The 19,188-nt window shown below is 38.7% G+C and overlaps 1 protein-coding gene across 1 annotated transcript in view; it reads left to right on the plus strand.

Moving 5' to 3' along the window:
* LOC140232963 (short transient receptor potential channel 4-associated protein-like) overlaps positions 1 to 9,014 on the plus strand; it is a 43,383-nt gene extending 34,369 nt beyond the window's left edge. The window contains exons 15-19 of the mRNA XM_072313073.1: positions 1,944 to 2,055; positions 3,128 to 3,237; positions 4,859 to 4,998; positions 6,365 to 6,431; positions 7,937 to 9,014. Coding sequence (XP_072169174.1) covers positions 1,944 to 2,055; positions 3,128 to 3,237; positions 4,859 to 4,998; positions 6,365 to 6,431; positions 7,937 to 8,095 — 588 coding nt within the window. The 3' untranslated portion in view covers positions 8,096 to 9,014. The remainder of the gene's footprint in view (positions 1 to 1,943; positions 2,056 to 3,127; positions 3,238 to 4,858; positions 4,999 to 6,364; positions 6,432 to 7,936) is intronic.
* Positions 9,015 to 19,188: the final 10,174 nt, after the last annotated feature.

Raw genomic sequence — 19,188 nt, forward strand, 5'->3', positions numbered from 1 at the left:
GCCTACGCCAACGAAGTGGCCGGAGGCATTATGTTTTCGGGTCGTCCGTCCGTACGTCCGTACGTCCGTCCCATTTTGTTTTTGTCGATATCTCAAGAACCGTGTGGTGGTTTTACATCAAACTTGGTATGAGGGTATATCCTGGGGGGATAATACTTTGTTTGGATTTTAGGGTCACGGGGTCGAAGGTCAAAGGTCACAGGTTATTTTGTGAAAAAAAAGGTTGAAAATTCATGTTTTTCTCCATATCTCGCAAATGGTTCAAGGTATCTTCATGGAACTCAGTATATATGCTTGTTCCAATGGGCAGTGATTATCTAGGGAAGTTAGGGGTCATGGTTTAAAGGTCAGGGGGTCAAAGGTCAAGGTCAACTCCTCAAAATATCACTACTTTCCTTATGGTTATGCAGTGCCTGAAGGTTTTTTTTTTTAACTTGATGTATGCATGTATTACCCGATATATATTCTGTGGGAAGTTTCTTGCCAAAAGGTCAAAGGTCAAGTGAAAGTGTTGAATGGCACTTTTTCCTCCATATCTCAAAAGTAACTCAAGGTATCATCATGAAACTTACATATTTATGCATGTTCAACCTAACAGTGATTCTCTTTGGAACTGTGAGGTCAAAAGTCAAAGGCCATGTTTAGATAATGCTATTTTCCCATTTGATACTGAAATTATACTTTTTCTCAATACCTTGAAAATTACTCAATGCATAAATTTATAAAAGGGTCAAAAGTCAAGTAAAAATCGTCAGTTCCCCAAATACCTGCACTCTGACATTTTTAATCATTCATCCAATTGAACCTAGTTCTAGGAAAGTGAACATTCAGCACATTTGTGGCAAACCTGTCATTTTAATATTTTGCCAATTGTGTGAAACTGTCATCACACATTGTCAAGACATTGTACTATAGACCTATTAGGAGAACCATGCATTATGGCGGAGGCATATCAGTCGCCGTAGCGATATATCTAGTCTTGATTTTACCACATACTTCAATGGGAACTGCTCTTTCTTTTCTACGTTTGAGCTAAATCATCCTTTTTTTTTTAGTCAGAAAGGTTGGGAGGTCTGCCTCAGAAAGGTTGGGAGGTCTGCCTCAGACTCAAGTTGGATCTTTTAAAGACAGACTAGTAGTTGAAATCAAAGTCCTGAACAGTTTGTGTAAGGGACCTGTCATGAGTTAAATGCTACGAGACATCTACTCTGCACCTTACCAGTGCCTGTTATTCTACTTTCAAACATATAAATAAATGCATAAATATATGAGAGAGAGAAAAGAAAAAGATTCATTGTCTTCATACATTCAGTTATATTTAAGTGATTTTCCCACATATTGTACAACCAGAATATTTGTGTGCGAGAGCCAGATTCGCAAAAGTTTTTTTTTTTTTTCTACACAATGCACTGAGTGCCAGTGGCAATTTCACGAAAGTTTGATGCTGTGAAAAAGACTGCCGGCTCCAATTCGCAAAAGTTTCATGCTGAGAATGTTTCTAGTTTTACAGTAAATTTGGGGCAAGAATAGGAAGGTTACTAATGGCGAGAATTTATACATGGCAAAAAACTGGAGGTATTTTCTGGAATCAAACAAGGGGATGATGGTTTAATGTGATGCCTTGTTCCTGTGGTTAAGTGCACAGAAGCGTGACATCACAATTTCCATTACTGAATATTATGGTTAGTGAGGAAATATTTCCATTGAAAATATGCCCGGCAGAGTAAAAGCCAAACTCATAGTGTCAGTTTCCATGACGGGGAATTGATAATTACAATATTTGATTTTTGTGAAACAATTTAGTATAGTGTCCATAATACTTGCCCACAGGACTGTAATGTTCCACATGCTAACAAATGATGTAAATGGATGTATGACATGTCTTAGCCCGGAATCACACATTAAGAAGTAAAGCTGTGCGTCTAACCCTTTGCCCTCCACAGTTCATGAAGTTCATGGACCTGGTACACAAGAACATCGTAGACTCCAACATGTTTGTTCGGTGCCTGGCTCTCACTATCGAGCACTTTGAGAAGGAGCAGCCAGAGAACTATGGTAAGCCAAAATACTGTAGAAGTAGATATTTCGGGTGACCAATTTTTCGCGCTCGGCCGGGTAAGAAGAGTTTCGCATGTTTTTAATTCCGCAGAATCAAGACATCATCTACTGGGACATATGGCACGCAAAAATATTTGCGTGCTCTTATTTTCGTGCTAGCTTCTGGTTGCGCGAAATGGGCGAAAATTTCAACACCGCGAAAGTTTCCACTTTTACAGTGATAAAGACTTTTGCCAGCTCTAGATTAATACAGCTGTCAATTCTCCCTGATTGTTCAGAAGGCTCCCTGAAAAGTGGAATATATTCTCATGTCCCAACAGTGGATTGTAAAGGCCTCCCCGATTTGGGAATTATCTTAACTAATAGAGATGCGCATGATACACAAGTATCTCCCTGCTTGCTCTTTGGAACCTCTGTCTTTCTGATGTGTGAGTGTTGGCAGCTGGATTAAGTGGTGGCAGAGTAACAAGACAAAATTTAGATTTAGATGTACGGATGTAGAGCCAGTTAGTGACTATGATCCATATACTTAGTGTATGTGAAATCTAAATGAACGTAGTCCAAAGAGTGTCGTTTGGGTCAAAACAAGCACTCTCAGTATTTGCTGTCAAGATTAACATTCTCTTTTCTTCATTGTACATACTGTCTGTCACCTGATAGTTCTTTGAAGAAAGAAAGGAATATTTCTACCATTTTCATGGTTAGTTCATACTCAACTGAAGTCAGAAGTGCTATGTATTTCTTGGTTGAGAAGTCTGATGTGACTAATAAAGCACCCAAAGTGGAAATTGATTTCTGGTACAGTATAAGATAATGGGATTATTATAGTAACAAATGAATACCTCACCCAAGTACTAAAAAATGAATGAATTGATTACAAAAAAAGGGGGGGGGGGGGGGACAAAGACCAGAACAGCAAATCATTCTACAGTTTTGAGCCTCCCAAATCAGCATTAGAGATGCATGACATGTTTTTGTTGATAGTATCATACACTGTCCACTTCAATATCCACTGTGGTATAGAGATAACTGTGAATGTGTGTTTGTGTTTATTGTGTGATGTCCACAGAGTGGGGTATCCAGTCTTGTCGCCTCCTCCAGTTCATCTCAAAGCGAGAGAATCGTCTCCACTTCCTCTACAAACTCATTAACATCATCCATGTGGAAATCCTGACACAGGTGAGTGAATGGATTAATAGATGTAAGGGTGTTGATGCTGCCTTCTTTTCTTTTTTTTCTTTTTTTATATTTTACAATTGATTTGACCCATGCTATAGTCGTGAATTAGTCCCAAAGAAGAGGAGATGAGGTATTCTAATCACTGTGAACCCTTTGCAGACTGCCTAAGGCACTTGTTTGTAAACATGCTTGGAATCTTTTCCATGTTGTTTGAGCTTGTTTGTTTGATTGGTTGTGGTCGATTATAACACAAAGATGAGATGATTACAATTTGGTAGCGATCAGGGAATTTTTATGAATTCTTGAAGGAATTTTTTTCTTTTGGCAAATAGGGTCAATGAACTTGAAAGTTCAAGCTGCGCGCATTTGAGGTTTGCATATGCGCACTAAAGCGCATGCTCTGCTCGAGGCACCGCGCAGCAGGAAGCTGATGAGGTAAACACAACGCTTCTTTCAGTGGGATATTTGGCGATTTTCAGCATGCTTGTATGGGCGGAAATGAGCTGCTCGGCGAAGGTCTGCGCTCTCTGAGTGCATTTCTAGTTCGCAATTTTATCACCGTTCATGGAATGCTGCCCCATACCCCTCCCCCCTCCCCCATTGTATTTGAGTGTGAAGCATCTGATAACAAAGTTGTAATGAACAGACCTGTAAGGTTAGAGTCCTCCATTACAAACACAGGACAGCGAGTTACTTCATGTGGCTACTCGTCTCCCTGAGACACTGAGAGGCCCATCTCCAGTTTGATCCCCAGTGGAGACCGCCTCTGAAGACAATATATAGTCTTACTATGTCACTCTCTCTCTCTCTTTATCAGCAAACCTGTGCTGTCTCTCAGATTAGCGCATAAAACGTAAGTCCCGTGCGAGGGAGTCACAACCCATGCACGTAGGAGATCCTCTTCACTGCTCTCAGAGAGCAGAATGATGACTCGGTGAAGGGGCTGCGTTCACACGTGCACTGATAAAATTTGTGAATGATGTCCACCCCTTGTGGTTTGCACCATGTAGGAGAAATATTCAGCTGGAGTTGTAGGAGCAATTTCACAAAATGTTGTTGTTTTGGATGATCTGTGGTACATGATCCAGACATGTTTGAATGTGCGTGCTCATCTGAAGCAATGAGTACCAACTGCTCTTAAGAATGGACTTTTTAACCAAGTTATTGTTGCACTTTAGATTGTAATGCTCATTTCTAGACTGTGATTACATTTGTGTTCTTTGCTACCTTTTTCTGAAGGTTTACTGTACAAGCTGAAATTTTCGCGTACAGATATTTTCGCGAATTGCTACTTGGAGGACATTTTCGCGTGTTGTTAATTTCGCAGTTGCGAGGGTCTAACTGAACTTAGTTATTCGGGCGTTGTTATTTTTGCGGTTCAAAGGCGATTCGCGAAATTCACAAAAATAAAACCACCGCGAAAATTTCAGCTCGTACAGTACTTACATTATCATAGCCTGTGACAGTGGGATAGAATAAGTGAAAACATTCAAAACCTTTTGGACAACAGTAGAGGAAAATGTCCGTTTCATTGCTGGACTCTCGTCAAGAAATAGTGAGAGTGACACATCTTTTTTGATTGTTTGTTTTGGACACTACGATCTCACTTTGGGCACTCCAGGAAAATGTTAGCTGTCTGAACACCACCATCATCTTCCTGATGTTTGCTGACCGCATCGGGGAGCTTGCCCGCTACCTTTGTGACCTGCGCACCGAAGAGCAGCGACAGTGTAGGCCTGGCTTTCTCCTGCAGAACTTTAGGTGAGAAGAGTCTTAAACTACACGGAAGAACCAGACTTTGTCTTTGTTTCTGCCATTACTTCTTTGTATGCAAACATGAATGACAGGCATGCCGTAATCCTAGCTATATGTTGATATATTGTAAATCTAAAGACTGATGAATGAAGTTTAGCAGCTGCATGTTTCAATCCTGTTGTATTTCATCCCGTTTAACTTGAAGATATTTTAATTTATTTATTTTTTCTTTACCAGAATAGCATGGGTCAGTGTTCAACCCGAACTTCACATTCGCTGAGCAATGATATAACTTCTTGTTTTATTTGTTGAACACTAAAGATATATTCCTTTTGGGTGAAGATTGTAGAAAAAAAAAAAATCAAGTTCATACTTCAAATGATAGTTTGTTACCATGAACTTAACAATGCCTGTATTGCTATCCAAAGATTACCACTTCAAATAATACGTTGTTACCATGAACTTAGCAATGCCGGTATTGCTATCCAAAGATTACCATGCTCAGTTTGAAAGCTAGAAAAAGTTACTGCTGTCTTTGTCTTGGTTGTTGTTATTTTTTAAATGTTTTCCAGTGAGGACTACAAGTATTTCAAGGAAAGTTTAGAAAAAGAAAAACTTTCCCCTTTCATTGAGAATTCAGCATGCATGAATTGAAATATGTTACCTTTATGCTCCCTTATCATTTTTCGTGTAGTATCTGTAATCCATGAGCTGATCCCTCGGCAAGACCAAATTCAGTTTGGCAAGACTATGAGCTTTTATATATGTAAAGCAACAGTATGAGACAAGCGGTATCTGACTGTTGTCATGTTTAACATTCATTTCATTTCTGTCATTTCCAGCAAAATGCAATAAGATTATAATGTTAACATTTACATAGTGTACAAAATCAATGCAACATTATAGTAAAGGAAATACTATGAATGGAAATACATTCTAACTTTTGTAACTGTACCAAAACAAGTTGTTTGAAATGGAGGAGACTGCTGAAAACAGGGCTTGTAGTTTGCAGTCCCCTCATTAGCAATAACTAATTGCTATACTGTTCGAACTAGGGCAGATTGCCTTAAAAAAGGAAAAGAAAGACACAGAAGAAATGGGTCCTACTGGTTTGGGTGTATTTCAGATTTACTGGTGACATTTGAAGGGATATGGGGTAAGTTGAAACAAAAAATAAAAACAGTTTGCTAGGAGACAGAGCAGCCTTGTTTATACCTGTCAAGAAATGGGAAGGATTCCTCTATAAGAGGAACAATCTGTTTCATCTTATTCCTCTGATAAGTGTGAGGAATTACCTTCATTCATTTCTTTCACCATTCCATGATGTTTTCTTTTATCATTGCTGCAATGCTTGTATTATATCTCGCCACAGAGAGTTACTGTTTTTCTGGCAAGAACACTATCTCCACAAAGACAAGGACTGCAGTGCCCTAGAAAAGGTAAAAACAATTTTTTTTTTTTTTTTTTTTAGATATATGTACAACTCCAATTAAAGGACAAGTCCACCTTCATATACATATGGATTGAGTGAATGCAACAATATAAGTAGAACACATCAGTGAAAATTTGGGGAAAATCCGACAATCCATTCAGAAGTTATGAATTTTTAAAGCATCTGTGCAATCACTGCTGAATGAGAAGACTACTACAGTGTATGATGTCACATGCGTACAACGGTGTAAGGAAAATAAAGAGAGAATTTCACAAAACTTTGTTTTTTTAATAAAGTGCATGTTTCTTCGACTCGTTACTGACATATATGTTAAGGGAAATATTATTTCCCTTGCCTTCTGAAACAGAGAAGTTGAGTGTTCTTTTGTTATGTTAGAAAAGTGAAAATATGTTGAATTTTCTTTATACTGTCTTTATATCGTTGTATCCTGTGACATCACAAAGCTATAGTAGTCTTCTCATCCAGTCGTGACTGAGCAGAAACTTCAAAAATTCATAACTTTTGAACGGATTGTCCGATTTTCCTCAAACTCTCAGTGATGTGCTCTACTAATATTGCTGCATTCACTCAACCCACATGTCTATGAAGGTGAACTTGTCCTTTAAAGTTTGCTCAAACATCAGTTTGAACAATCAGAATATACAGAATTGAGATAATGAGGTGGAAAGTTAGTTAAATGCTGTTATGTAATGTCATTACGTGAGTGTGGAAAGTAATTTGACCCCAAGATAAGTCTTTGTTGAAGGAGAGTAACCTTTATGACGCTCCACTCTAACCTAGATGTTTTTTAGGGTTTTTCTTGTGCTACTTTATGAAGGTGTATGATTTTTCTGCTATATGGGATGGTGTATTGTCATGAATGGCTGTTGATACAAATTGCACATTTTGGGGCAGTTCTTATAGACAAGAGTTTGACAACAAATGGAATTTTTTAGAACGAGAAAATTGCATGAATATCAATACAAACTGGGAAAGAAAATGAGATGCTGGAAATGAAGTGTGAAGCCATTGTTTGGTAATATTTTCAGTTTGAAAAATCTGAACCTGTCAGTCTTCCATGGTTTTTGAATATTTTTGATATTGAGCTCAAAAAAAAAAAGCAATAAAAAAAGCAAAATGTGGTTGAAAATAGTCTTAAAATGCCTTGAAAAGTGAACACCCAATGATAAGTAGATTCACCTTGATATTTATCATGGACGGTAATGTTAGGATGAAACATTTCAGAAGCAGTTTGATAGTATTGTGATAGTTGTTAATATCTTTGTGATACAGCATACTTGTCAAAACTGTATGCTCAAATTATTTTATTCATCCAGTTGAATATCATTACGCAGCTGGATATGTTCAGTTCAGTAATTGTTGAAAATTGAGCCACCACAAAGTTTCACAGCATCCTTTCAAAGTTGAGAATTTCTTCATTTACTTCACTGCCTTGATGTCTTCCTCTCTGTCTCCACCTTCCTCCCCTTCCCTCACATCTCCTCCTCACAGAGCTCCTGCATCAGTTTCTCCAAGTGGAAGGAGATGGTCAGCCTGCTGGTCTGCACCAACACCGACTCCATGCTGACCGTGGCCCACTACCTGCACATGGATGACCTCTTGCCCTACAGTGACCCCCAGCAGGCACCCGACCCACTCCGCACCAGCTGAGGACAGGGGGACAAAAGACAAAGAAAAACATCCTCCTACCACCTGGTGGTTACAATGTACCCCCCTCCTCCAATCTATTCTAAGTTTGTGCCTCCACCCTGAAATGTGCAGGGAGGCATTCTTGCATTGTGCAAAGTATGTTGCTTTAGGACATTTAGCAGATTATGATTTCTTAATTTCCGTGTCCAGTCTTAAAATTTCAATATTTGTCGGTGTTACTGGTCACTAGTCATCATCCCTACAGATGATGAAGCTCTGAGATAAATGAGTGGAAAGGCGTGTCTGTAGAACCCATCAGCTTGCCTCTGATGTGAGTGAGAGGAGCTGGTGCCCCCTTTTTGGATGGGGTTTGACATTGCTTCCTGGCAAGAATCCTGTACTCATGAGGGAATATTTGCTATGTGGCCAGGTGGTTCGGATAATCTTGAAATGTGTTCCTCTCTCTACCCCCCAGCAGCAAGACAGCAGTATCCTGCAGTCAACTGAATACATCTGGTTGCACATGGCCAAGATCATTGATGATGTTTTTTCATGAACAATGGCAAATTATGAGGAGGTAGTAACAGAATCCAGGGTTCCTACCGTGATAAAGAGTGAGTAACGAGGCATGTGCCTACCTCATTCTCGGATCGTTTTAAACCAGATATCTGCTGTAGCATTTAGAGTTGTATGGGACCAGCGTGGCACACATAAGTATATTGACTTGATGAATATGAATAACCAAGAGCCACCCTGAACTTTAGAGATCAAGAGCCTAAGAGCCTACAGTTTTATTACTTGTTGTCGTCGCATCAGTCGGATGGACTGTAAATGTGAAGAGGGTCTGCTGGGAAGGAAGAAGATGACTGTGGTTAATCCAAGCCAATTCTTATTCTCTCGATGTTTCACGGTGAATGAATGCCACACTGCTTGTGGCCTGCCATGCTTCTTACCTTTTTAAAACTCTGTAGATTTCTTTGTTTTGTTTTGTTTTATATTAGGAAATATGATATCAGCATGCATTAATTTCATGAGGAGGAACAATCCATGGAATTCAGTACAATCTGTATCATCTAGCTGTACAGTATTGATCATTGCTTTTTCTCTGGAGAAGGGGATCACTTTCGTAAGACTGATTTTTACATATATACATATATTCAAGTACGAAAAGTGTCATGGACAAAAACCTGGATTGACCATGGATTGTTATTTCGTGAGTGAAGCAGAACTTGCTGTAATGTGCGGAGTTCGGTACAGCTCTCAGATTGCTTTGAAAAAGGAAAGATAGACAAAGAAGGAATTTGCTGGAAGGATTTCGCTGCGCAGTGGACGCGATCCCCAGCGAGGCTTGCTCTACCCTCTTACGATGTGCGGACAGTATCAGGCCGAGGACATTATGGTACACATTGACAGATATGTCATCACATGTGAGACTATCAGAAGACATAGCTTAGAAGAAAAGAAGGAGAAGCTAGTGCAAATATTACGCAAGTTTCATACATCAGGAGCTGCAACAGAGCGACTTTGCCCTCATTTTTTAATTATGCATTTTTCTTCTCTTTTTTTTTTGTGTCCCCTTTTTTTAGAGCCAACAAGATTTTAAAATGGTATGAATGACTGAGGCATAGCTTTTGGAGATGTTCACAAGTCGCTTTTTTATAGTTGTGGTGGAGATTTGATTGTTACAATGTAATTATGCATTCACTTATATGACTATACATACACTCACATATATCTATCTATATATATATATATATATTTCAGAAGAAAACCAGGAAACTTCATTGAGTCCATGCATTTCTTGTGCTGCACCAGGTTGTGTACTTGATGAATGCATATATTGATCACATGATCCTCCTCGGTTAAGTTTTCCCCAATGTCAAACCTGACAGATTAGCAGACATTCTTCTGTGCTGGCTGTTTATCTTTTCTCCTTCTGACCATTATGTGAATCGTATTGTGTGTTCCTGTCATTTTTAAAGGGATGTATGCTGGCAGCCATCATGTGTAGTGCATTGCTCATTTGCAATGAAAAGGTGTTTTTTTTTTTTATACATTCATTTGTAAGTCAAAGTATTACACAGTATTAACTTGGAAGTGTAAATTAATTATACATGTTTAGAGGTTTTTGGAAGGGTTCTGGAATTTTCCCTCAGTCACAAAAGAAAATTTATTGTTATGGTCCTCTGCTTCACAGTTGCATTCATGGTAAATGTTTTTATGTGTTCTGTTTCATATTTGAGTGTAACAAACATGGCTGCAGGCCCTCACACTCTTTTGGAATCGGTGGGAAATATGTGGCTGCCGGATGAAAGATGTTTGCTTTACTGGTTTTCTTCTTATCCTTGCACCATCTCAGGTGCTTCCTTGTGTTGCCAACCATGGCACGTGATGTAATCCATGTGACACCCTGAGATAATTCAGCAGTACGTTATATCGCCCCCAATCCCCTCAAAACAGCAAGCAAACTCATGGAAAGGTATGGGTCAGTAGAGGGAGCTTGTCCAACGATTCGATAAATCTGCACAGGACACCTGTTGGAGAGTCATGCCCTTGAGGATGCCCGCTAAAAGTTGATCACATTGTGTGAGATCTCTGGTCAATGGCTACCCTTGCCTAGTTATGGCTGGTCATCAGTTTGCTACTGATAAAGGAGTATGTCCTTAGACCACATTCAAGTTCTGATTGCAGCCGATTGTAGCTCAAATAGGCAGCACATCAATGCTCACATCTTTTACTTCTCCATTTATGTCACTCCAAATAGCATGGGCCGTACCTTAGCAAGTCATCTGTTTGAAATGAAATTTGCAAAATTACTGTTATTTTATGATGTTATTTTATGATGCTGTCTGTTGTGATGCAGCAAGAAGAATGCAAACAGCCCATTCTTTTCTTTTTTTTTTTTTTTTTTTTGGGGGGGGGGGGGTACAGTTGTAATACATGCATTTGACGTTTGCCAGGAAAAACAATCACAAAAGCGCAGAACCATTGTTTGGCTGTTTTCCGTTCAGTACCATTGCTACCTGTACCAATTGCTCTTTGTTCATGATCTCAATAGACGGAAGTGTGCAAGGTGTGGCAGAATGTGCTAAATTGCTGTGGATTTTCTGCTTCTTCTAACTTGGCCTTTTCTCTTTGTGTGTGTGTAGATGTGTATGCGTTTGAGTGTATGGCAGTATCGTCAGTTCATCTCTTGAAACCATACTGAAAGAAAGCTGTGATGTCAAAACAGCACACTGTCTCAGGGGCAGATTCAGGAATTTCGTAAAGAGGGGGCGCCTTTACAGAATTAAAGGGGGTGCATGCACCCCACCCCCAATTTTTTTCTTTTTATTTCTTTTGTTTAAAAAAAAACATGAAGGGGGGTGCGTGCCCGGTGCGCCCCTTCCTGGATCCGCCACTGTGTCTAGTCTGTGTAGATTGTGTGGCACCAATGTCCTCCCTGTTATACATGTGGTCCACCTAAGGAGGAAACATCATAAAGATCAGCTCATCATGGTGCAACAATAAACGTAGCGCCTTCCTTTTGCTTCTTCTTTGATTTCAAGATTCAAACTGTGTTTGTGATCCTCAGACCAAGCCTGATTGAAGCAAAGTGTTTCCTCCACAGCCCCCTGAGAACATCATCCAGAGCTATCAGTGTAAAACTTACTACACTTGTCATCATACTGCTGTTGCTTTCTTGGAATTTGTTTGTTTGTTTGTTTGTTTGTTTTTGGTGTAATCTTCATCATGTTTGGCATTGCATGAGTAGATTTAGCTTTGTCTCTTTTTGGCCCTTTTTGTGCTTTGTGCTTTGTTTCTTCCCAGGTTTAGTGAGCAATGTGTTCTTCTTTCCTGTTTGATCACTCTTGTTACAATACATAGGGGGCAAACACATTTGAAAAAAAAAAAACAAGAAGTGGTATGAGCTTTGTTCAGCCTGGTTCTTTACACTTTTTTTTTCACCAACAACATCACAGAATGATATTCAGCAAAAGGGATGTTCAGGGGTTTATTGAAGGAGGTTTTTTTTATTCACTCTGTTTGAGCCTGCTAATAGAAGAACAATTTGACATTTATGGCTCCCTTAGGAGAAGTACATGAAACGTTCAGAATAGTGCAGCTTTAAATTGAATCACTGATTCAAACCTCCAGTGCATGTTTATGTGACCTTTGCCTGGAAAAAATAACAACAACAAAGAGCATCCCAGAACAAAACAAAACAAAGAATCAAGAGAATGTCTTTTGTAACATTGTGCTCGTAATAGTTTGAGATATTGGATTCTTGTTACGTTACCATCATTAGTTCAAATAGATTACAATAGCCGGCCCATCACTCTGTACATGTATGCATTCCTCCAACATTCCATAGTATTCACGGCAGTTACTCGGGCTTTATCCTTGCTCAATCAGTACAAGGGGAAAGCATTGGCAAGAAAGAACCAAATATTGTGCTGATGTGTCGGGCAGTAGAGTTTGAAAGATTATTATGCTACTGTCGACTATTCTTCCGGAACCGCAGCAATATGTAGACAAATCGTTGGATTTGCCAGTAAAAACTGCAAATGCACGAGTGAGCGCCGTCAAAAGAACATGTGGAGTCTGCATCATCGTCCTTGAGAAAAGCTTTTGTCTCGGCAAAGTATTCATATTTGCACCAAAATGTTCTGCAAAGGAATTCAATTGTTTTGTTCAGAGATTTAGCATGCCTTTTACTCTTTTTATCTCATAAACGCAAACAATATTAACCCAGAATATGTCGTTTTGATTCATCTGGAAAAATTGAAAAAAAAAAGAAGAAAAAAAACACGGAGAGAAAGATGAATGCTTGGTTGGAGCTATATTCTCTTTCATGCATGCATCCCAGTGTATTATGGTTATGATATGTTCCTCTTTTTTCTTTTTTTTTTTTTACAGCACAAGTAGAACCAGGGGACTGGGAGCGTGAGTTACGTTTTTGAAAGGATTTCATCTCTTATCAGTGCAGCCTGGAGTGCATTTTACAGAATAACTTGTATTTCCAATTTGACACCTGCATAGCTTCTTGCCATGGTTTGAACACCCCCATCAAACTTGTTTCCCCAAAGTTTAATGGCTGCCTTTTATTAACCATTTTTTGTAAAATGATTTTCTTTTTATACAGACAATGGGAGACATTTTGATTTTTTATTTTTTGATTTATAGATTGTTTTACTTCGTCAATCTCTAACAGTGCTCTCCAGGCTGTGCATGATTATTAGTGATGTTTTAAGCTACACTGATGAAGGCTTAGGATATTAACTTTATAGTCTGCCTACGGTCTTGTACACCTGTATGGCTGTCTGTGTTTTGTAAATGAAATGTGACAAGGGAGAAAACTGTTACTCAGTATCTTTTATCTTGCATGTAGAAGCATTGGTGTCCACAAACATTCATGCAAACTGGTATTGTTGCTCTGACAAGCTATAAATATTCACATATATTTTGTGTCCAGCTCCATTCCACCTGCTCTGAAGAACAAGTCTATTTAATGATTTGATTATTCATGTACTGGGAATTGATGATTTGCTTGCGTGTTAGCCTAGGTTCAATTACATGATTCTTTCACAGGTAGACCCTAGTAAACATTCTTGTAGAACCTACTGTATGACATGAAGAAACCAATTGCAGTCATTTATTTTTCTTTTTGTTGGTCTGTCTGATGCTTGTAAGTGCCAGTGCATAGTATTACTGGCATCTTTGGAAGAAATCTTATTAATGCAAGAGAGCTATACCCCCAAATCCCAGAACACATAAGACAGGAAAAAACAAAAACAAAAGAGAAGGCAAAAATCAAACCACATTTTAGAGGGCAATACTTGTATGCTATACTGTGATTTGTGTGTGTGGCTTTACTAAGTAAATTCACACTTAGCAAGCACTTCTGTACTTTAGACTTTGTGATTAGTCTTACATAATACAGTGTATTATATTATGTACACTGACACAAACTTTTTTTTTTTTTTGTTAAAGTTTTCAACAAATTCTTGTTTGTCTCAGATTGCTTGTGTTCTGTTTTGGCCTTTGAGTCACTGAATCAATGTAAACAATTTTTGTTCTTAGAGCGCAATACAAAGATAATTTTTGTTTTTTCATTCTGTGTTTGCTTTTCTTCTTTTCTTAAGCAGGTAGTGCTCTGCCATTTTACTCTGTATGAAACTGCACATTTTACCAATTGTACCATTTTATCAACATTCTATTAGTGGAGACTTCATGCACCAAGTGACTCTGCACAGTGTAAAACTGACACATATAACTTAGCTCATGCAAACATCCCTCTGTGTTTTAGGAGTGCAATGTCTACTGGAATCTTAAAATATCTGCAAACCTTTCTCCATACAACTTTATTCCTCTTGTCGTTCATGTTCTCCTTGTAAAAGGGGAAAAAACAAAGCCTTGCATTGCTGCCACGTCTTAAAACATACTTTAAGTATAAATAAACGGTATAAGAACAGAATGGATGTTGTGTACAACAATATTACTGCAAGAGAGTACAAACTAGATCTTAGTGCTTTGTAAGTTAGAAATAGTTTCATGAACTGGTTGTGAAGTTTACCCCATTTTGGTTGATTGTGGCTCAGACATAGATAGTCTGCGCAGCATGTGATTAAGGTATCATCGTATGTATTGCTTTGTTCCAGAGGTGTAATGTTCACACACACACAAAAAAAAAACAAAAAAAAAATCAAGGAGAGACAAAGAATCAACCAAAGGTCTAGTCTGTAGCTGTACTTCCAAACCAACATGTTAAATTTTGTGAAAATGAAATGCATTTAAGCTTTGGCTTTGCCTTGTGACAGGAAAGCCGTATGTCTTGCACACTGATGTCTTTTAGTTGGCATATTGTTGTAAATCATGCAGTTTATATTCATGTACCAATGCTCCCACCTCCTATGGTATTGAGTGATGAAAATGAAAGCCGTAGATTTGTCTTTTTGTGATACCATCAGCTAACTTGTCGAAAAAAAGGGGGGGGGGGGGGGAGGAGTGAGAGCAGATTGTGTAAACGGCCATGAGCCCCAATGCATAGAATGATAGGGAATTGTAAATAAATTGTGAATGCATTTCAATGTACCTATGAGAACTCTGAAATGTGAAAGTGCCAGCTGTCATCATTTCTTTGATGTGTTTCCCTTGTCTAATTCTCATGTGTAGGGAGAGAGAGAGAGAAAGATAGAGAGAAGAGTGCAGGTGGACAGATGTATTATAGAGAGATAATCACATGTGATTGTGGTATCAATGACTTATCAAGAGTGAAACTGCATGTACCGTGCTAAGGCTATACCAAGGTTGTATCATCATAAAACATATTGTTATGCTTACCTTTTCACCTTTTGACTGTAAAGAGTGAATGAGCTCATCATGTTTGACCAGAGTAAGGGAGTTAAGTGAAGAGAGATGGATGAATAGCTGGATGGATGGATGGATAGATAGATAGTAGAAAAGGTTGAGAAAGAGATAGCTTGATTGATATGTAAAATAATAAAGAGGTTGATATAGATGGATGGATGGATAGATCAGTGGCAGATTCAGGGGGCATCACACTGGGCTGGGGCCCCCTTTATTTTTTGTTAAAACAAAAATAAAAAGAAAAAATTGGGGAGGGGTGCATGCACCCCCCCCCTTTAATTTTGTAAGGGCGCCCCCTCTTCACAAAGTTCCTGAATCTGCCCCCAGTAGTTAGATGGATAGAGCAAAAGAGAATGAGATAAAAGAAAGCATCTTAGTGATTGGTGCTGCCTTGATCATTGTGGCACACCAATACCAGTATGTCATACGTAGGTATTATGCCTATATGCCTATATTCCTGCAGTTATACTTACCTTTCTTTGCCACTACTACAGCAAAGAAAGCTGGATAAATGTTGAGTTATAATTCAAAGAAGTAGTTCTCAGATTCCTTTAGTCCTTCGGATCCATTCAAGGGCATTGGATATTAGCAAAAAACTTCTCATGTACTTACTACAGTCAAACCTGTCTGAGCGACCACCTGTCTATGCGGCCACTTGCTATGTACGACCACTAAAAACAATTCCCTCCAAGAGAAAAAGTTTGACTGTATGATTATTGCATTGAAGTAGTCTATGAAACCTGCCCCTCTCCCTCCTTGTTAAGATGTTACATCATTAGAAATATATTAGACTTTAGTATTTTAGGTTTGTGGTCCTAGTGAAGTCCAACATCAGACAGCAGGGTTGGCAGTCTGTTTCCTGCGGCCTTTTGCTGCTGATTGCCACAATCTGAAAAGACTATTGACCTCTTCATGTGCACATATCCATTCATATTGTCTGTAGGCCTAATGGACTTTTTTTTAAGGATTTCACATATTTCTCCAAACTGTGATATTATAGTTCAACTGATTGACACATTGTCCTTCATCAACATAAATAAGCAATAATTGTTCAGTGCTTTAGTAGTAACCATGATAAAAAATATAAAAAATTATGGGCATACCTATTTAGGTTGGACTCTAACCAACGATGTTCTGATTACTAGACGAGCATCATATCGACTTGACTACTGAGCTTATGTCTGACAGCCAGTGATGGTTCTAATCCATGTTGAAGCTGTGAAGCAGGAAATGCATGTTTATTTAAATTATTGAACAACTCGATACACGAATACATTAATTTGAACAGGGATTTTAGTTGCAACCACACACACAAATTCTCCCTAGTGCATAGAGATGTAAACACACGGTCGGGTCTGTACGCTGGCTGTATGCTATGTGCCAAAGAATGAGGTGATCTTGCGCACCCTCTCGCAGCACGCGAAGGTCAAGCGGGGTCACAGTTCTGGTTTTCACTTATGCACTTCCGGTGATGCGTAGTTACTGTGCAGCAGGCACAGCATGTATATAGTAATTGCATCAAATTTTCCCTTTTTATTGTGACTAAAACATTGTCGCCATAGAAATGTATTTTCAGAGAGTTGTAACTACAACTTGATATTTTTTTTCCCCAACATGTAACAATCGCTGAGAAAATCTACAAAACTATGGTAGTTTGCAGATAAAGATATGTGCTCCACGATTTTTTTTTTTTTTTTTTTTTGTGCATGATCAAATAGAGCTCTCGCTAAACACCGGCACAACGTTGTCAGCACATTGTTATGGAAATTAGATAGTGCCAATGCAATTTGAGTTCATACAGTTATATGCAATTTTCGAGAATTGTACATGTACAAATTAGAAATGCAATCACATTCCATCTATCCTATTGACCTGTAAATTAATCTTCATTAAATTTCTTCTTTTTTTTTTTTACATGAAGTTATAAGAGAAAAAATTGTTACCTTTACATCAAACTATTGTAGTCTGTATCAACAATGATTTTGTTTAGTGAAAGCAAATTGTATTTTTCAAATTGTCAATCAAAATGTGATTTTGATGGTACTTTTGTGTACAAACCAGTGGAAACTCTGTGGCATGATGATCATCATAGTTTTGACTGATATTTGCACTATTAGGTGAAAATCTGTGAAACTTTAAAATTCCATTCTTATTTTTAGTCGGATTCTCATGAAATCTGTACCACTCTGTTCGTCCGAGTCAACATGAACATTGTACTGTAGAATGGCACTTTTAAGATGTCAGTTTGGGAAGAGATACCGGCTGACGGCATTGCATGAGTTAAGCAGAGATGCCAAGTTCAAAAAAAAAAAAAATTTATGAGTGAGATTTTCATGACTAGGCGTCCTGGCGCGCGCGCATGCGCCCGAGCGAGGAAGTGAAGTGACCGAGTGGGGGAGGGTGTGGGAGGGAGGTGTCCCCCCTCCCCGGGTAGGGAGCTTTTTCAATTTTTAGCTCTTAATGGTGCGAGCTGGTGCATACTTAAGTGACTATTTTCTACTTATTTTGAAAGACAAAAGGGAAATATACCTTCAATTGCTACTATCACTTTAATCATTTGAGCTATGCTCATTATTATAGGCCCTAGTTACAGACTTCGCCTGATGTGTGAGAAAAATGGATGTCATGCGTGAGATCGTGAGATGGACCCTAAATGCGTGAGTCTCACGCAAAATGCGTGAGACTTGGTAGCTCTGGTTAAGCCATGATCAGAGTGATCAATTGTAGGGAATGAATGCTTCAGTTCTGCATTGTGAAATGAGATAATTATTATGCTGTGAGAGGTGTGAGTTTAACAGGGTCAATACTTCCTGCCATTATAAAAAAGGAAAACAACAATGTAAGCGAAGCAAGTGTCCTTGGAAAAAAATAGAAAAAATTAGTTTGGCTTTTTTTTTTCCTGTTGTGTGTGCATGTTTTAGATAATAGTCAGTTGGACTGTATATCCAGGCGCCTCATCACATATCTTGCTTAATGAAAACCATGTGTAGGAGGGTTGTTCGGTGCCGTCGTTTCCAACTTTCATTGTGTTGTGTCATTTCTTCACAAACTTCATGCACGACAATTGCCCTTTTTCATATTATTATTTTTCTCTCTCTCTTTTTTTTTTTTTTAGCTGACTTCCTGAACATCTATAATGTGTGATCTGTCTAGTTTCATCTTCCGAAGTGCAGTTGCTGGCGCCACAAAGTCTGTGGCATTGATGTTGTTGGGAATACAATCCCTTACTGTCTCAGTCAAAATGTACTGCCATTGGGGGAAGATGATGACTTCTGTTGCCATGACGATACCAGCATCCACTGCTGGCATTAACCTTCCCAGTACCAGCAGCTTGAAATGCCATTGACATCACGTGCAGCCAGTCTGAACTTGGTAGTGCCAAACAAAAATCTGAATTCCCATCATTGTAATGATCCTGGGACCTGTTATTAACAACATTCCCAAATATGAACTTTTTAGCATCGCCTGACCTCATCTTTATCAATATTTGCTTTCACTGCCGTTGTCATTAATACTGGTCATGTGCACTTTCATCGTTGTCACCATCATCATTGCTATCATTATCATTGTCATTTTTATTGTTGTGATTGTAATCATTATCACTATGAAGTCATCAACTCCTGAGGCCGTGAGGTCATCGTTATCCACTTTGCACATGCAATTGTGACCAGCATATCACCATGGTATAGGAACATGGTAAACAGTAGTCATCATTTCCTAATTTTTCTTTGACGTGTACCAAAACTTTTACTGCTCTGTCTGCC

This window comes from Diadema setosum, chromosome 9 (genome assembly GCF_964275005.1).
Source record: "Diadema setosum chromosome 9, eeDiaSeto1, whole genome shotgun sequence".
NCBI classification, from domain to species: Eukaryota; Metazoa; Echinodermata; class Echinoidea; order Diadematoida; family Diadematidae; genus Diadema; species Diadema setosum.